General features: G+C 51.3%; 10 protein-coding genes; 5 read left to right on the top strand and 5 right to left on the bottom strand.

Annotated features, from left to right (window-relative positions):
* Nucleotides 1-462: 462 nt before the first annotated feature.
* Nucleotides 463-1,059, top strand: RCC_04549 (uncharacterized protein; the record flags this gene model as incomplete). The annotated part of the gene is made up of 1 exon (XM_023769827.1): nt 463-1,059. One exon carries the CDS (start codon nt 463-465, stop codon nt 1,057-1,059), a length of 597 nt encoding a protein of 198 aa, XP_023625595.1.
* Nucleotides 1,060-1,697: 638 nt separating this feature from the next.
* Nucleotides 1,698-2,906, bottom strand: RCC_04548 (probable 26S proteasome regulatory particle subunit Rpn8, putative; the record flags this gene model as incomplete). XM_023769826.1 has 3 exons in its annotated part: nt 1,698-2,327; nt 2,386-2,657; nt 2,723-2,906. The coding sequence occupies 3 exons, from the start codon at nt 2,904-2,906 to the stop codon at nt 1,698-1,700; spliced, it is 1,086 nt and encodes a 361-aa protein (XP_023625594.1).
* Nucleotides 2,907-3,287: 381 nt separating this feature from the next.
* On the top strand, nt 3,288-4,037 carry RCC_04547 (related to HD superfamily hydrolase; the record flags this gene model as incomplete). Its single annotated transcript, XM_023769825.1, has 1 exon — nt 3,288-4,037. The coding sequence occupies one exon, from the start codon at nt 3,288-3,290 to the stop codon at nt 4,035-4,037; it is 750 nt and encodes a 249-aa protein (XP_023625593.1).
* Nucleotides 4,038-5,115: 1,078 nt separating this feature from the next.
* Nucleotides 5,116-5,688, top strand: RCC_04546 (uncharacterized protein; the record flags this gene model as incomplete). XM_023769824.1 has 2 exons in its annotated part: nt 5,116-5,280; nt 5,329-5,688. The coding sequence occupies 2 exons, from the start codon at nt 5,116-5,118 to the stop codon at nt 5,686-5,688; spliced, it is 525 nt and encodes a 174-aa protein (XP_023625592.1).
* A 411-nt stretch (nt 5,689-6,099) lies between these two features.
* On the bottom strand, nt 6,100-7,824 carry RCC_04545 (uncharacterized protein; the record flags this gene model as incomplete). The annotated part of the gene is made up of 1 exon (XM_023769823.1): nt 6,100-7,824. The coding sequence occupies one exon, from the start codon at nt 7,822-7,824 to the stop codon at nt 6,100-6,102; it is 1,725 nt and encodes a 574-aa protein (XP_023625591.1).
* Nucleotides 7,825-9,538: 1,714 nt separating this feature from the next.
* On the top strand, nt 9,539-10,161 carry RCC_04544 (uncharacterized protein; the record flags this gene model as incomplete). XM_023769822.1 has 2 exons in its annotated part: nt 9,539-9,728; nt 9,791-10,161. 2 exons carry the CDS (start codon nt 9,539-9,541, stop codon nt 10,159-10,161), a joined length of 561 nt encoding a protein of 186 aa, XP_023625590.1.
* A 190-nt stretch (nt 10,162-10,351) lies between these two features.
* On the bottom strand, nt 10,352-12,309 carry RCC_04543 (related to triacylglycerol lipase V precursor; the record flags this gene model as incomplete). XM_023769821.1 has 3 exons in its annotated part: nt 10,352-11,021; nt 11,073-11,829; nt 11,883-12,309. The coding sequence occupies 3 exons, from the start codon at nt 12,307-12,309 to the stop codon at nt 10,352-10,354; spliced, it is 1,854 nt and encodes a 617-aa protein (XP_023625589.1).
* A 1,469-nt stretch (nt 12,310-13,778) lies between these two features.
* RCC_04542 (uncharacterized protein) lies at nt 13,779-13,960 on the bottom strand (the record flags this gene model as incomplete). XM_023769820.1 has 2 exons in its annotated part: nt 13,779-13,783; nt 13,873-13,960. 2 exons carry the CDS (start codon nt 13,958-13,960, stop codon nt 13,779-13,781), a joined length of 93 nt encoding a protein of 30 aa, XP_023625588.1.
* A 1,577-nt stretch (nt 13,961-15,537) lies between these two features.
* RCC_04541 (uncharacterized protein) lies at nt 15,538-16,317 on the top strand (the record flags this gene model as incomplete). XM_023769819.1 has 3 exons in its annotated part: nt 15,538-15,751; nt 15,805-15,997; nt 16,047-16,317. The coding sequence occupies 3 exons, from the start codon at nt 15,538-15,540 to the stop codon at nt 16,315-16,317; spliced, it is 678 nt and encodes a 225-aa protein (XP_023625587.1).
* A 123-nt stretch (nt 16,318-16,440) lies between these two features.
* Nucleotides 16,441-17,692, bottom strand: RCC_04540 (uncharacterized protein; the record flags this gene model as incomplete). XM_023769818.1 has 3 exons in its annotated part: nt 16,441-17,344; nt 17,399-17,619; nt 17,672-17,692. 3 exons carry the CDS (start codon nt 17,690-17,692, stop codon nt 16,441-16,443), a joined length of 1,146 nt encoding a protein of 381 aa, XP_023625586.1.
* Between the last annotated feature and the right edge of the window lie 115 nt (nt 17,693-17,807).

The following is a 17,807-nucleotide window of genomic DNA, read 5'->3' as shown; positions in this document are numbered from 1 at the left end:
CACAGTAGTTTGGCGTCGACGCATCTCCCTAATGCCGACATCACGTCCTCGTTTCGGTACTTGACTACTGTCTACTACTTTGTATCGTGAATGAGCGGTGTGTGCTGTAGAGGCTGTGGCTGAGCAAAGGGACGGACGGTACTTGTAGGTACCTGACAGCGTCATACGGCGGCCTTTGCAGGATGTTGCACAACCTGGTGACGACGGACCGAGGTGCGTTTGAGATCATCTGAGGTGATGCCATCGATTTGAGTGCCCTGATGTTGACCAGATCCCTTCGTGCGTACTCGACCTCACATAGTTGACAAACTGTTACCAGACCGACATCCTTCACACGCCTGTTCAAGAATCATAATGCAGGCCTAAAGGTTTAAAGTTTCGCTTCCAAAGTTACCGTCAAAGCTCATCTCTCTCTATTATTTCATCGTCAACAACGATGCAAGTGCTAAGAACGCCATCAACATGGAATCTACCCACATACGAGAGAGCATCTCCAATCTGAGCAACCCTCGCCATCTCATAGCATCACTCATTACTTCAATCTCAACTTCCACAAACTCTGCCAACACCCAGAATCCCCTCAAATCCCTCCAACTTTCAGATAAAAACCTCTTCCTAACCCTCTACGCCCTACTTGAGAAGGAACTCCTCCCAGCGCTGGACTGTCTAGATCGCGGCCTCGTCACCCGGCTCAAAGTCTCAGACAGGAATACATCAACGCTCTATCTTGTGCGCTCCGCTCAACAACATCACACCCGCCACGGAACGGTCGAAAAGGTCAATTATTATGAAGTGAGACTAGTCGCATGGAGCTGTTCATGTCCGGCATTCACCTTCTCCGCGTTCCCTGCGCAGGCGTCTACTGAGACAGAGAACAGCGCATGCCCAAAGGAACCAATGTTATTTGGTGGACTAACCAAAGGGAGTGATTTGGCTGTTTGCAAGCATCTTCTCGCTTGCATTCTGGTCGAGCACTGTAAAGGATTTGGCCATTTTGCTGAAGAAAAGGAGATTTCAAGGGAGGAGTTGGCGGGATGGGCTGCTGGATGGGGAGATTGAAGGCAATGGTTTGAAGGTAATGGTGCCTATCATGCAGCCACCCAACTCATAAAGGTGGTTGCGAGAGTGCATTGCAGCTTGCAGCGTGGTTCCGCCAGTGGCGCGGTGTAATCAGGCTGCCAAAGCAACGCCCATCTAAAGTTAGATGGCAGACAACAATGCCCATCGGTACAGTCTTATCTGCATGACCATTGAGGTTGCACTGCTGACATGAGCTACAGATCAGATGCAGCCACCATCAGGGGCCGTGTGACCGGGGTATGCGACCATTTGCAGCATTCGAAAGCAGGGCCGAGGTCAGCGATACGCGAGACATGTCCGGCTGGCGTGTTACTCTGCGTCTTAGCGACTCAAGTCAGGAGATCTGCGCTTTGTCCTCGTGATCGTCAATATGCTGCCTGAAAGGTTTGGCAGGTTGAGGTGGATGAATCGTTTTCTATCCTCACAGCCATTCGCGCATACTGGGCGACTCTTCTGACTGCGAGCTCGTAATATACATACTTGACAACGGCCAGGTATTCATCCTCTGGCTGGATCGAACCAGAACGCCACGCCAAACCCACATCGGGCGAATGCTCCGGACGCCTGCCCATGCCGATGCACGATGTCTTTTCTTCAGATACATGCCATCCGCCTCGTCACTTCTTCTTGCTCTTCTCATCATCCTTGCTCTCCTTCTCTGATGTGCCGTTGACTTGCGCCTTGTCATCCTTCTTGACGTCTTTGTCCTTCTTGTCGTCGTCCTTCTTGGAATCCTCTTCCTCTTGCTGCCTCTTGTTCTGGATTTTGTTGTCGATCAATTCGTGGAAGGCGTTGATAGATCGTATTAAGTTGGAGAGGTAGACGGACATGAGCTCAWCGTTGGTCTTGACACTCATTCCTCTCGAAAGATCAGAGTTCTCAGAGCTGCCACCGAGAAGGCCTACAGAACCATTGACGATTCCGTTGAGTGTTGATAGGTCCTTGCTATTGGGTGCGGGTGTGGTGAGGTTGGGGAGAAGGTTGAATACGTCTTGAAGATTTGCGAGGATGGCGTGGTTGACAGGAAGATCGCCGTCGAGGACTTTCTGCAGGTACTTGCCAATATCCTGCAGGCGCATATGCAGGCCTTGCAGCGATTCGAGCTGGTTTGTGATGCGTGAGCTGAGTGTGCCAACGGCGACGTCGCGGATGTCTCTGAGAAGGTGCTCAACACCAATCTCTTCCGCCTCTTCTGCCTCGATCAGACTGGGTGTGTGTACAAAGGTCCTTGAGGTAGTTGTGCCATCCTGGGAGGAAGTCATTAGTGGTCTGTCTATATCCATCCCTCGCATGCTCATGGCTTACATCCTTGATCTCCTCCACCGCAAAGTATGCATCCGTGGGCACGCCGACCTCCTTTGGCTGCACATCAAGAATGATGAGCAGTGGGTTGGGAATGTAGCGCTTGAATAGCTCGTTGATCTCCAGATCGCTTGCGCGCAGCTTGGGGCCCGAGTGATACCATCCAATCAGCTTCTCCTTTGCATTGACCTTCTTGAACATGTCGTTCATCGCCTCAACATAGTTGTGATCCAGAAACCATACTGATGGATCCTTTTCATCCTCCTCGAAGGGTACTGTTGGAAGATTAGCTTCCCTCACCCAACATCATTGCATCTCGCATCATCAACCCATCGCATACCTCCAAAGCAGTTTGACACCCGCACGCTCTTGCCATCATTCTGTCCCAAGACAATACCGACTACTCGTTTCCGCGTTCCCTTGGCGGAGCGACCGTAGTGATCTGCTGCGGCGAGGAGGACAAGCGGCGCCACGGAAACCGTCCGATTGACGATGCTGAGCGTCTCCGCCGTTGTCGCCGGCATCGTGGAATTCTAGTGTGAGGGGGTGGGAGCCAGGAGATGTTTGATTGGTGGTCGATAGAGGTGATGCGTCGTGGCGAAGTGTCTGGTGATGATGGAGCTGTTTGGATGTTCAAATGCCTGGCGAATCCACGACGACGTCGGAAGCTCTCTCTCACGCGCTGACCGGGCTTCCCGCGCTTCCCGCACCCGCAGTTCTGCCGCGCGTAAGACCGTTCGGAAGCGGCCTGATCAAAAAACAACGGAATGCGGAAAGGGCGTTTGCTACAAAACTTCGCCGTAATCTGGTTGAAAGCATCATCGAGGCATAAGTAGAGGTTCTTTTGAGAAACTCTGCAAGAACCAGTCACTCTCATCCATCCTCAATCATCACAAGCCCTCACAATGAACGAAGGACCCACAACTCCCATCGACATCGTGGATTTCTCTCTGCAAGAAACCCAATCAGGAAATATCGACATCACAAGCCCAGACACACCCAAACACGACTTCGAGACCTCATCCCTCTTCAAAAATGTCTACGCTTTCGTGGAAGACTACATGTCCCGCTACGACTGTTCCCATGATTTCAACCACATCCTCCGCGTATTGAACCTGGCAAAACACATCCTCTCTGAAGAACTCAAACTCTATCCTGCGAAGAAATTCCACAAGCAAGCCATATTGCTTGCGGCGCTACTTCACGACGTCGGGGACAAGAAATACATCATCCCGGGCGAGAACGCCGAGCAAATGGTCTCGGATCTATTGAGTAAAAATGGCTGTCCGCCGCGATTTGTGGCCAAAGTGGCGTTGATTGTGGAGAATGTGAGTTATACAAATGAGACAAAACGGCCGCAATTCGTCAAGGCTATTATTGGAGCGCATCCGGAGTTGGCTGTTGTGCAGGACGCGGATCGATTGGATGCTATTGGCGCTGTGGGGATTGGCAGGGTATTTGCTTTTGGGGCCGTCAAAGACAAGGGAAGGGGATTGACGGGAAGTATTGAGCATTTTGAGGAGAAGTTGGAGAAGATTGAGGGGATGATGAAGACTGAAACGGGGAGGTTGCTGGCAAGGGAACGAACGAAGAGGTTAAGAGAGTTCAGGGGCTGGTGGGAAGAGGAGACGAATTTAGCTGCGCCGCTAGTATGACGAACATGAGCGCGACCTACCTCACTGCAATAGCGTCTCTTTCCTTCTCGCGACTCTCAAACCCACAGAGTCCCCATGAGCATCTTGACGCTTGTTTTGTAGTGGAGAAAGTAGGCCTTTGGTCATTATGAATACACGCAACTCTCGATGCAAGGACACGCTGTGCAATTTCGTTGAATCATCATCTGTGGGTTGGTGTGCCGCTGTGATGCCGCCTAAAACTATTCTAATATACAGCTATAGTCCCGCGGCTCTGCGCTGATCATGCTGACTGTCCCGCGACCACGATAGTCGTCAGTGAGCTTTTCGTCGTTCTGCCAAGTAGGCTGTTTCTGTATGGACCGTCATCTGTATCAATCAATACAAAGACTCCTGGAAAGTGTGCAAACTTTCGCAACCCCCTATGCTCATGCCTTTGTCTCTTCTGTCGACGCAAGATGTCATGTTCAGCAACGGTGCGTCATACCTTATCGAGAGTGATTCTACACTTCTGGCAGTCGACGACTCCTCTGAACGTTTGATCGCGTAGAAGGCGCGCCCCGAGTTGCGCAGACTGGTCCCATCTGCCACAGGCATTCCGTTTGGTAAAGGATAGCTGCGTGGGCGTCCGAAGCAGATGGCCCTTAGATTCGTGCCCTGAGGTCGAACGACGTKCGCCAGGAGATCCGGCGCAAGGACCAAGTCTGCTGAGGATATTTCTCTCTCCAGAATAGATTCACATCGGCCGGACGAGACGTCTTGCTAGGAGAAGCAGCAATGCCTACCTTCATCTCCATCCTATCGGTTCTTCCGAATGTGTCGTCATGTGGACAATGCAATGTGGCCGAGATCCTCACATTCGTGTGCTTCGTTTTCACGGCTATTCTTATCGTGTGAACGAGAGCATGATGTTGAGGATGAGGTTCAATCGAAAGCTGCGCCGCTGACTGTTCTCACTAGCGCCGGAATGGACGGACTGACCAACTCCGAACATTCACTCCGACCACTACATGCTCTCCGAAATCTTGGTATATATTCCATGTGAGGTAAGTTGGTAGCAACATCATCACCAGTTTCTGTCAGTCTCATTCTACTCAGTATGGGTGACCTTTGGCATGGGCTCTCTCAGCTGTGTGGCTGGGTCTACTTCGTCTTATGGTCTCTCTCGTTCTATCCGCAGCCACTACTGAACATCAAAAATCGATCGACCAACGGCCTCGCCTTCGATTTTCCCCTTCTCAACACCTTRGGATTTATCTGCTACGTACGCAGGCTCTTTCGAACCTTTTACATCCTACTGACGGTATCCTAGACGATTGGGACTGCTGTTTTTCTGTACTCGCCTACCATCAGAGAACAGTATGCAGCACGGCATCCAGCCAGTCCGGAACCAACAGTTCAGTTCAACGATCTCTGCTTCGGAATCAATGCGGTCGTGTTCTGTGCCATTTCAGTCTCGCAATTCTGGCCTCCACTCTGGGGGTTCAAGCACTCGACAAACAGGCGTGCAAATATCGTCACCTGGAGCATCGTGTGCGCAAGCTTTCTCACCATCGCATGTTCCGCCATCATGGTTCTCGTCAGCCAGGAAAGTATGGACACCGGTGGACACGAATGGGAATGGATCGATGTCGTAAGGCACGTCAGCGTATTTGGAATCGGCCACTACTAAAAGCTCAACAGATCTACGCTCTGACATACGTCAAGCTAGGTGTCACTGTGTTCAAATACATACCCCAGATCATCTCAAATCACCGTCGTGAGTCCACAGCGGGGTGGTCGATCATTCAAATCCTTTTAGATATGGGCGGAAGCATATTCAGCTTTGCCCAGCTAATCATCGACTGTTCTCTACAAGCGGACTGGTCGGGCTTGTATGGCAATCCAGTGAAGCTTGGACTCTCCAACATTTCTCTACTTGCAGATATTGTATTCATGCTGCAGCACTTTGTGCTCTATCGGAATGCGACTGAAGATCGTCTACCAGACCGTGAACGGGGATCGCCAACGGAGACCGACCCTCTCATGAGCGGCTGAACGTCGTTGGGATTTGTCGGTACCGACTTTATGGGATGAAGAGCTCTCAAATGAGCGTGATGACAGACTCTGGATGCTCGGTTTCCATCAACTCTCCCCACATTATGCCCTGGATATATGACTCTCCTACGAGCTCATACACATCATGATCATCCGTTTTGCTCTTGGCTCGCACCAAGAAGGGTGTCTGAGCACCGAGCGGAATGAAGACGACATCGCCAGTCTCAGCGTACGGAGGTACCCAGCAAATCCTCCCGTGCTTTGTTATCGCGAACCGTCTGCCATAGCAACCTTCCAGGGCGCAGTCGTAGGTGACTATATCGCCTTCTTCAACATCTGAGCCCTCATCCTCTGGATCAATCTGGTCGAAGATTGATTGGGGAGATCGGCCTTCTGTTCTCTCAAGCTTCTCCAGGATGCCGACCCAGTGCCGGAAAACTCTCTGCCAATCATGGTGCTGCAACGGCCGCTTCCGATTGATGCGTCCTGCTAGCAGTGCAAGCCAGAGCTCCGTTTCGACAACATTGACTTCATCGGGCCACATATTCTTGTGCTTCCGAATGGACGCTACGGTGTCTGTAACAATCGTATATTTCCGGCGCGTCACATGGAGAGCATCTTGCTGTCCACGCGGTTGAATTTCGCCCTCATTCACAGTGGTAATACCCAAGAATGCGACAGTATCACAAATGATGCCTTTGATCGACAGCGAACCTGGAATCTCGCCTCTCTGGAACTCCGGTTGACTTTCGCCAGACGCTTGGAACTTTCCCTCCAAACCAATGAAGTGGCCATATGGAAACCAAAGGTACTCCTGGTTCAGATCTGGCACCCAGGAAGGCATTGCGAGACGTTTACTGGAAACTCCAGTCCCTGCCAGCGCTAGCATGTGGATGGACGGCTGTTCGCTATGAAAGAAAAGATGCTCTATCGTATCGCGATGCACCTGTTCCATTGATTTCGAGTAGTTGGGCATTAAGAGATCTTCGGGATCGTCATATCTCGCAATCCCAAGCACGGCAAAGACCTTGTCTCGCGGATCCGTTGCGCGGAAAGTAAAAGTAGAAAACAGAACCGCATCAAGGCCATTCCGCTTGGAGAGATCATCGCCGAACTCAGCAGAATCCGGTCGTAGAAATGACATGATCGCTATATTCTCCAAACAAGCAGTGCCCAAGTAAGCACGGTCTTTTTCGTCTCCCAACGTCAGCATCTCGCGGCGGTGAGGATGTGCGAGATGCATCGCAAGATGTAAGAAGGCGCTCCAATCGATATAGAGTCCGCCGTAATAGAGCTCTACTTTCTGTCCAACGGCGACTTCTTGCACAACCCAGGCTCGGGTGAAGTAGTCGTTCAATATGAGTTGTTTCAAGGCTTTCCATTTCGTCGTTGACCGCTCTCGGTTCGTAAGCTTGTTCAGATTCAACTCGGATTCATCGAATTGATATGTGGCAGCAAGTGTCTCGTAGAGAAGCACAGCAGCTAGTCTTGCAGTCCAGTCTCCTCCGGTAAAGATCACGACTCTGTAGGCGCGATGATAGATGTCTCTCATGAGCTGCACTTGGGCGGCTTTCTCTGTGTTGTCTGACTGGTTGATACAGATCGCATCGATCCAAACGGTTCTTGGTCGCCATACGCTTCTGCGAGCCATGAGCAAGTCGTATGCTGATCTCGTGATGGGGAAGGTGGTTCCATTGAGAACAATCGACTCTGTGCGTTCCGAAGATCCCCAGCGGTAAGAGACGGCCTCGTATTCTGGTGATGGATACATCGACACGTGGACCAGGTCTGCTTCGATTGATCCGGGCAGCCACCAACACGTTCTCCTTAATCTCAACAGTCGGATCTCGCCTGGTTGCAGAGGCGAATAGACGTATTCTGGGACATTCTTCCGCCTCTTTTGCTGGAATCGATGAAGTTTGTACTGTAGCCATTTGGGATATCTCTCGACAAGGTGAGCCTCTATCTTGTCACAGAGGTCCCAAGCATCGAAGAAGAGATACACAGCATTGGGAACCAGCCATGCTGGTGTGCTACGAACAGCTTCCGGTAGACGGTCCCAAAGTATCCACATTCCGCCTGACAGACACATCATAGGTAGGAAAACTCGCACAATAGTTACGCAAACAAGATGCCACACCCACCAGCGATTGACCAAAGAGTAAGCTGTGAAGAAGAAACAGATTGCAGCATCCCGACGTGCAAACATGTCGAGTCTCTTTTCATCTGGCGTACCATCGCTGGTCATATACTGAATGGTAGCGATTCCGGAATGATATGCATATCCAACGATACCATGATGGAACAGGATTTCCCGTCCCGGCGGCATCAGCCATATTCGAATCACTGCGAGGCCTATTGAAGGCAGTATGTAGAACGCCAGTCGTGTCTTTGCAGAGCAGAAATTTGCTTCCAGTTGACGGTCAACGGAATTTGCACGATTCACATAGTAATACGTGRTGTAAATGTATTTCATCCAGCGAGGAAGAAGCCAGTCAATCAGAAGGAATGCTGTTGCGCCGAGTATGCCGTTGATGGCGTGACCGAAGCGTTGGCCGATCCAGTCGGCCCCGGTAGAGGAAAGCGTGGCCATGATGAGCGGTCATGGTGGTTGCGAAGAACAGCTCTGCTGGATGTCTTTTGAGGCTGAGAGGATGAAGTGGGTCACCTCGTACAACCCCGGTTGCTCGAGGGCGAGGTGGTATTTAGGGCGTTCCTTGGCGGGAGGCTTTTGTTCGCTTGCATGCATGTATGCATAATGTGGCAAGGGTGTGGACGATTGAGCGGGCTGTACTTACACGACCTCATTTTTCTCCAATTAGACAACTTCAGCCAAGTTGAGTTTTGTTGTGCACACCACCAAGGCAGTTAGAAAAATCCATGCTCCTGGACAAATTTGGCGCCGGCCAAAAGTCGCATTGCTTTGCAGGCAACGATGGAGACCGCGGCTGTCAGAGTCTCGACGATGACAACTGATATTGACATCGATATGGGTAGCTAGATTGAGATGGTTTGTTCTTGCAACGAAATTATGAGCAAGACCTCTTCACTCACATATATCAAGGCAGCAGTCCTMCGACAGTTTCAAGGAACAAGGTTAGGCAACAAGGTAACGAGCCCAAGAACGCCACTGTCAAAAACGAGAATCTCAGACGCGAGACGCCTGAGTTGAAGTGCATAAAGGATCGGCTTCCGTCCTCCACCGTTCAAAGTACATACGCAGCTGCACTTGACAATGTTGTTAAGGTACAGGTAGTGACGTTTTTAGAGATTGGAAAAGAGTGAACCCTGATGACTAATTCAAGATTTGACGCCTGAGGCACAAACTTCCCCTTTCACGCAACCTCCGCACTTCTCCACTGGCCGAACAGCTCGGCAACCCGAAAAGCGTAACATGCTCGCGCTAGAGCACGTTCCCAAAGAGCAGCTTCAACAGCAGTAGTCCAAGGTAAGTACAACAACACATCCAAGTCACACATCAAACCATGTGCCTCAGAATCTACATTGCCGACTCCAGCGGTCGTCGTGCGAAGAGAAAGGCATGGCGGAAACGAAGAGTCAAGTTTGCACGATATACCGAATCCACTCCCATCGCCTCCTTCGACACAATCCCGGGTTTCTATCGCGTCTTCTTTACTATCATCGATCCTATCCTTTCGATATTTGGAGCCATTAGTAGGTCTCAACCATGCCATTCTTCACACGAGAGGAGAATCCATACTGATTCCCTTGCACAGTGCACACTTCTCCCTCATCGATTCTGCCAAACTATTCCACCATTCCAATCATGCCTCCCTCAACTGAGACGCGTCTACTGCTTGACGCTCTCGTGGGATTCTTCTTGTTCTTAGCCTTCTTGCAGGCCATTCTGCTACGTGCTCGCCCTCATGATTTGGGAGTGTGGAAGATCCTGCAAGCAGGGATGCTTGTCGTAGACGTGGMCATGGTACTAGCTTTTGCCAGGGCGCTGAGTAATACAGGCAGAATGGACACGGACACCTGGCGGAGCGAGGAGTGGAGCAATATTGGTATTAACAGTGCAGTCGGCTTTATTAGATTGCTTTTCGTGTTTGGGGTTGGTGTGAGAAGTGAGAAGAAGGAAGCATGAGAGATGCGGCTCCTCGACGCGACGCGACGCAATGTAATGTTTACTCCCAGGCAATGAAGCAAGGAATGATTGGTTACCAACTGTTTTCATAGCTGTATGGCATATCGTTTTATCATAATTTCATCCAAAGCGCCTTTTCCTGCGCCTCGACATGCCTCATGCCCAAATTATCATGTCTCGTGTCTTTCTATCAGAAACCCCTGTCCATCGCGATTATAGCCTGGTAAGTTGGCTCGAATATCCCGCACCGATGGTCAACCTCTTGTTGGTCGATGATCGTCACACCAGAGCTCAGCTCATTGTGCCTGTTGCCGAGCACGGCGAGGTTGTAAGAGCCCCCCACGCTCATACCGTATTCATCAATATATGTTCCTCCCATTCCAACATCTTCTGCGCCCACAAGCACGGTACTAGCAGCGCCAGCAGAGACAGGAGGCCAGCCGGGTCCGCCAGACGGATTCTTTGCAAAGCGGGCCCAGATTCCCATCATCGCGGTAGACAATGAGTACTCCTGAACAGTCACATTGGTACGAGGGTAGGTACCGAACACGAGAGGGATCTCACTACCGTGGAAAACTCCGAGGTTAGGGAAGGCTTGCGTGTCCGGGAAAGAGGCATTGAAGTAGTATCTCCAAGCTGGAATGCCCACCGAGGCGCTGTCATTGGTATACTTGGCGGCGGTACATTGGAACACATATTCGGTGAAGATCTGGGAGACTTGATCGTAGTGGGTGTTGATGCCAGGAGATCCGAGGGGGAAGGCTGCTTCGATGAGGTCGCCATATGCAGTTACACCTCCTGAGATTCTATCGACAAAAGTGCGGGTCGCTTCCTTACTATTCTGGCCAACCTCGAAGACGCTGACGTAAAGTAAGCTTGATGAACAACGAAACAATGTATGCTTCACTTACCGGCCTTCCTGCGAGTTTGAGCCAACCAAGACTGGAATCTTCGCAATTTCGCCATTGAGTCTCCGCTGAGCCGGATCACTCACTGCCGTGACGTTATCTCGAGCGAAGTTGAACTTCAAGCTGTTCTTGTTGATGTAGCTTTGGATGTCGGTAGCACTCGCATTACGTAGGCATGTAATGTTACTGTCGAATCTTCCTGGACAACCGAAAGCACTACTGAGCTGAAGCCAAGCCGGAGCACTGCTCGGTGCAGGTCGGGCGCTGTAAGAGATCTGTCCAGATTCCAGAATGGCGCCGCGGAAAGGTGGGCTACTGTGCTTGCCGTACGAAGTCAATAACGCATCAATGGAGAAACCACCGGCCGACTCGCCAAACAGCGTGACTTTGTCGGGGTTTCCGCCGAAAGCACGGATGTTGCGTTGCACCCAGTCAAGTCCCATACGTTGGTCCAGGAAACCCAAGTTCTGTTTATCAAGCGGTAGCTCAGGACTAGATGCAAATCCGAAGACGTTCGTCCTGTAGTTGACCGTCACCACAATCACATCTTGGTATGCGGCGAGCAAGCTTCCGTCATAGTTGGGGTTTCCAGCATTGCCGAATTCGAGTGCGCCGCCATAGATCCAGAAAAGGACACTCCTGCCCTCGGACGACGCTGGCGTCGATGGAGCGTACACGTTCAGGTAAAGGCAGTCCTCGCTCTCTGCTGGAGTCGGGCTGTTGAATATAGCTCTTGCGAAGTTATAAGCAACTTCCGGGTCTGCATGATTATTAGCTGTTGTACCACCAATGCCAGAGGTAGAGGCAGCTTACACATGAACTGCTGAATGCATGCTGGCTTGAAAGCAGTGGCGTTGATTGGCGTACTCCAGCTGTTAGGTTTCTGTGGCGGTGAGAATCGGACTGGTGGACTGGCTGCGAACGGAATTCCCAAGTACTTGTTCACTGTCGCCGTAGCTGCAGGAAGGGAGGTCGTAGTGCCGTGCACAACACCAGCATCGATCGTGGCGGTTGGGCCACCACCGGGGTACGCAGAGGGAGACTCGGCCGATCTTCTACCAACAACCATTGGCTTCGCTACCGGATTGGCAATGRCTTGTCCCTCTCCTCTCTTGTACACTCTGCCAGTTGGCTTCTGGATCTGACCATCAGGGATCTGCTGAATGGCTGCCTTGGTTGGGTGCGAGGTGGGCATGTACGAGTGCTGGATCGTGCTGGTGGGAATGGTCGAGTGCTGCATATAGCTAGTTGGAATGGTAGAATGTGGGATTGTGCTGTGAGGAACCATTGAGTGGGGAACGACTGCATGAGGTACGCCGGAGTAGTAGCTCGCGTGCGGTTGGCTGTGCCCAACAATCTGACCATCCTGACACCAAGTCCCTTCTGCGACTGTCTGATAGACCATCTTGCCAGATTTGCAGAGGGCAAACATTCGAGAGCCATGGCATACTAGCTCGCCATCCTTCSCACATGATGCAGCTGCGTCCTCCCCACGAACGATCTTTCCCTCTTCACAGACCGTTCCGTCTGCAACGGAATGATAGACGACACTTCCATAGTTGCATGTCCCGACCAGTCCCGGGCCATTGCACACGAGCGCTCCATTGTTGCTACACGCTCCATAGATAACACTCGGTCCTGGATCCGGTTTCGGTGATCGAGCTGACAGAAAAGGCCATTCCCATGCGCATGCCTGAGAGAGGAGAAACGACACACAGGCGACGGAGCTCTTCATCTTGTCAAACGAAGTTCTCTCTCGAGCTTCTATTATTCTCTTCCCAAACACGGGATAAATTCAAGAGAGCTGCGAGAGCTTGGGGAAAAAGGTACTTGCTTGCATATCTATTCTGACGCAACCATCGGCTACCTTAGTCTCCGTCGTATACGAGCCATGTGGTTCAGTACATCGACAGAAGCGGCACCATTTGCGCAATCGACGACGGCGATGCTACCAAAACGGAAAGGCGATGTTGGCAATGCCGCGGCATGTCGTTATCCTACCAGATTCCTTGACCATGTCTTCAATGGACCCGAGGGACCTGCAGGGCCAAGTGGAGAAAGGTTGTGTTAGCGTACATATCGACGCGGGGAAGGCCTCGGTCAGATCTTGAGGTAGGTGAGTATTTCAGGATTCGGTCTTCAAGTCCGTTCGAAAGTAAGCCCTTGTCGAATGTGCAGAAACGTTGGGCAAATAATATCAGCGCAGGATATATCGGCACTCGCAGGCTCTCCAGAGATCTCGAAGATGTTCTTCTCCAATGCCTTGAGAGAGTGAGATTTCTTTGTGAGTTCAAACGGCGACGGGTATTGCCATGAGTTCCGCTGCGGAAGCGTGCGAACCTTGTATTTAAGCACGCAGCCGAGACAGCTTTACGAACCGCAATTGGCTGTATCGTTTATGGCGCCAGTTGATCAAAGGTTGGCGCGAGTGCTTACCATGTGGCTTATCGATTAGCCCTGGTCCAACGTAGTAGGCGTTTATGAGACGGCTCTGGAGCTGGCGCCACAACAGCAACTTGGAGTCCAAGAAGTCCTCAACGCGATCGATCAAGTACGATCGAGACTCGACGCTGCGCCGAGGACCTTTTGCAAGAGGAGCGGGCGTGAGAGAGGAGTCTTTCCGGATGATGGTTCTGCCGTCCAGGCCAGCGTCTATTGCGTGCGGTGATATATGCACATCCATCACGCCTGGCTTGCGTTCGGTCCAACTTACGCTATCACGGCATAATAAGTCAGCCTCTACCGTGCGAGTCTTCCTCGGAAGCTCCATAGCCCCGGATGCGAGGTTCGTATTTGTTCTTACACGTAATAGGCGGTGTGTCAAGACCGTTGCGTGAGACGAGGATCAGAGGCTTAGGAATGCCTCTGTTGCAGCAATTGGAAGTCCTCATGTTCGCCTTGCAATGGAAGACATGGGTTCAATTGTTTCGTCGCGCCGGCAAATCGAAGTGTGCATCTTCAGATGCTCACCTCAACGCCAAACCTTCATTCGTCGTGTTTGATTTGTACACAGATTCGATATGGGTCTCAACAGACTCTGGCAGAACGAATGCTGTTGAGGTGTCCGAATGTTCTGATCGCATTTCGAGAGGCTGCCTCCGGATCTGGAATGTTGCCTATGCATTAGATGTATGCCGGACCATCATGGTGGCATYCCTCGTGTCAGTTTGATGCTTGGGTGTTCGCTTCTCGTGTAATTGTGTCCATTCAACGCGTACGAGGACGCGAGGCGAAACACGAGGATGTATGAAAGCCTCCGGAACCCTGGGCACCAAACACGCTGCACTAACGTGCTTGCCCTTGTGGTTCTGGTGATGATAATCGATGTCGTTGTGGAGGTGATGTGGATGCGACGATGAGGAAGGAGGACACGGCTATATCGGGACAGCACACTGCCAAGACGGCGCTCAGCTCTCAATGCATGGCAGCGCAGCTCACATGTAACTAGTCAATCGAGCGCGCGAATTACTCGAGCTTCGTTCCATCATATTCTGGTCATCCATGATGCGAATAATTAGCACTATCTTCTCGGAACATTGAGTTAACGAGCCCTGGGAGCATTCACTCACTCGAAATTAGGGTTAGGGTTTGGGTAGGGCTCAGGCGACGTCAACGTGGTGTGACGCCGGCTTAATCGCTCACATCTTCTCTGACGTAGACATTGTCAAGACTCAATAATAATGCTCCAAGCCTGGTCGTTGTGCTGGCTCGTTCCGGGTCGCTGGGGTCGGTTCTTCCCAGAGTCAGACATCACAAATCTCCGGCCTGAGTGAACCCCAGGTGTTTCTTCGTCGGCTCGGTTGACAAAGTTAGGCCGAACTGAACATCATACAGCACAACCAGAATATCATGCCTACCAGCCACGGACTGGTCCAGAAGTGGTACCTACTCTTCAATTTCCAGCCCCGGCGTGTCGAGATATCTGCGTCATTGCGTCTTGCCCTGGACGTTGGCTGCTTCAGCAGTCAAGAGGCACAGGCTAAGGTAGGGAGACCCGATCATCGAGCAAATTGGTTCACCGGTCATGCCACATGGCACCGGACAAACACGCGAGTGCTAAGCCGCCGCAGACTTTTGAAGCGAAGGATTCATTGAAATATGATAGCGCCTGCGGGAGTGACTGGCCTAGACTCGAATCGTTCACCACACGCCCTTTTCAGCTGGCATTCACGCTTCCCTGGGTGCGACCATGCGCTGCCACCACGGCACTCCTTGCCACGAGCCAATGAGCGTGCGCCTTGCAAGATCTAGACTTTACCCTACCGCCAATAGCTGTATGGTATGAAGGTCTACATCCAAGTGACTGATAAAAAGTACCCTCAGTGCCCGTCGCGCCCGCGAGTAAGTCAGACGAGTTTCATTCTCTTCAGATTTTAGGCCGTTCATTCCTATTTCTTACACCACCATACCATACACGCAGCCTTCCAACAGAACTTTCAAGGAAAAAAGCTGCGGGAGCGCTAACAGGATGAGAGTCACACAAAGTCATCCCCTCCGAGACACCATATCGGAACAAGTGGAATCCTACATCCTTGCACAATGGGACTTTACGACCGAGGAGGCGAAGCAGGTATTCCTGACGGCAGATATTAGTGGCCTGGCCTGTCAATGCTTCCCATATGCGCTAGACGAGAGGATACACATGGCGGCGGTCCTGTTCTCGGTTGTCTTCCTAATCGATGGTATGTTTGACCAGTAAGCGGACTGTAGAGTTGTACCTCTGACACACTGCCAGCAAATCTCGGTGAAATGGATATTGATGACGGCGAGGACTACCTAGATCACCTGCAAGATACCGCAAAGGGATACTGGGATTGCGATCGTTCAAGACCTGATGCATGGATGCTTTGCGATCTCTTTGGGGAAATGCAGAGTCATGACTATCTACTCGTCGGCGATATCATGAGCGCTACAATAACACAGTTGAGGTACGGGCAGTCTCACAAAATGGAAGAAGACGAAATTGACATCTCGCAGGACACGCAACTGCCAACGCAGATTGAGAGCCAGAGGCTCACAAGACTGGCTTTCTTTCCGGAACCAACTTCTCGGAGACGAAGTCATTGGGATTCTCTTGAAGTTCGTCATGGGCCTCAGCTTCGACGATGATCTGAACGTACTTGGTGTCACATCTCCATCATCTAGCAAGAATCCGGAAGAGAGCAGAGGGAGAAAAGTGCGGCGGAGAGGAGAAAGTGAGACCTGGCATGTCGATGTTGCTCTAGGTCAACGGATCTGCACAGCATGAGGTGTGTAATAATGTCTAATGAGTGATACCCTCAGCTTGATACTTGCAACGCAAGGTGCAGCGCACGCGCGATGCTGTCCACAGTAGATTCGAGCCTGCAGATGTTGGCGAAAGGCAGAAGAACTACTCCTTCCACACCAACAGCCCGCGTTGGTAAAGGCCAGTTACAAAACCAACGCCTCTGGTAACATCCCTCACGGCTGTCGTCGAGGAGCCGAACTCTGAGCCGGAATATAACGTCTTGACACCATCCTCCTCGGTCCATTCCGCGAATCGACTCAGACGATGAGCCTTGCAAACCTCCTCGCTCTCCTGTCCACCCTTCAAACAAGCTCCATTATTACGAGCGACTATCTCAAGACTGGGAGCATGCGGATGACCGGCGACGAGCAGCTTCCCATTTCCATCAACACTGAGGTTGTCTGGTAAAAATGGAACAGTGAAAGATGTAAGGGAACTGAGCTTGGGAACGTCTTCTGAGCGGTCGATGCTGTACAGGCGAACAGAAGCAGTGGTAGAGCTGGATACTGCAAGTGTTGTGGCATTGAGGAGAGCGATTCCGTTTGCAAAGGGCAGATGCAACAGAGATTCGGATCGAACTTGATCGCGGTCGTATTTGACCCATGCCACGCCGCCACCCGGTATGCCGGCGTATGATTCGATCTTTGCGAGTAGCGGGTTGGCTACTGCGCGGAAGTAATGGTCGTTGGTGACGAAAAGTTCAGTGTTGCTCACCGCCGCGATGGAGTTGGGCGTGTTGAGAAGCTGGGCGTCATGGATGACCTTTTGGAACTCCGCGGTATTGCTTTGGATGTCTACGTGGTAGCTCTCAATAGTGGATTGAGGAGGAGCATGGTTGATCACGAAGAGAGTCTGACTTTCGGGGTGGTACTCTATTCCGAGAGGATGGAAAGGCGCATCCTTGGGCGGAGAGAATGTCAGCTGCTGGGGACTGGCTCCATCCTCGGCGTATTTGTATATGTAAATTCCAGTCTCCGGAGGTGAAACCGAGTTTACAAATGTTCCCCTGAAATGCGGTCAATCAATGAATATATCAATGGGCGTCTTGTCGTATACATACATGACCGTGTTCCATTCGTCTCTTCCTGGATCGCAGCTGAGCAAAGCAAAGCCATCTTTCTCATCTAGATAAATGTCTTCGCAATTACGGATTAAATCTGTGAAGCGAATTTCGAAATTGCCGATTCTATTGATGCTCTCGAGCCGCGCGGGTGCATTGTAGTAGAGAGTGAGCAGTAGATTCGCCCTGTAGTACATGAATGAAGCCCAAAGGACTGTAAGCTGTMCATGAATCAGCTCATGTGAGTGGAGACGGACGTTCGCGGGCACCCACTATAGGAAGAATGATTGCCATTCTGAGCGGTATTGACTACAGTATTGGCACTGTATGTTGGCGAAGACTGTTTCGTGATGGATAGGAGTGAGTTAATGTGACGCGCCCGAAGGTTATCAGTTTTGGGGAGCTCTAG

The sequence above is a fragment of the Ramularia collo-cygni genome (genome assembly GCF_900074925.1).
Source record: "Ramularia collo-cygni strain URUG2 genome assembly, contig: RCC_scaffold06, whole genome shotgun sequence".
Taxonomy (NCBI): domain Eukaryota; kingdom Fungi; phylum Ascomycota; class Dothideomycetes; order Mycosphaerellales; family Mycosphaerellaceae; genus Ramularia; species Ramularia collo-cygni.
The sequence above is the reverse complement of the archived record's forward strand: the minus strand, read 5'-3'. Positions and strand labels throughout refer to the sequence as shown.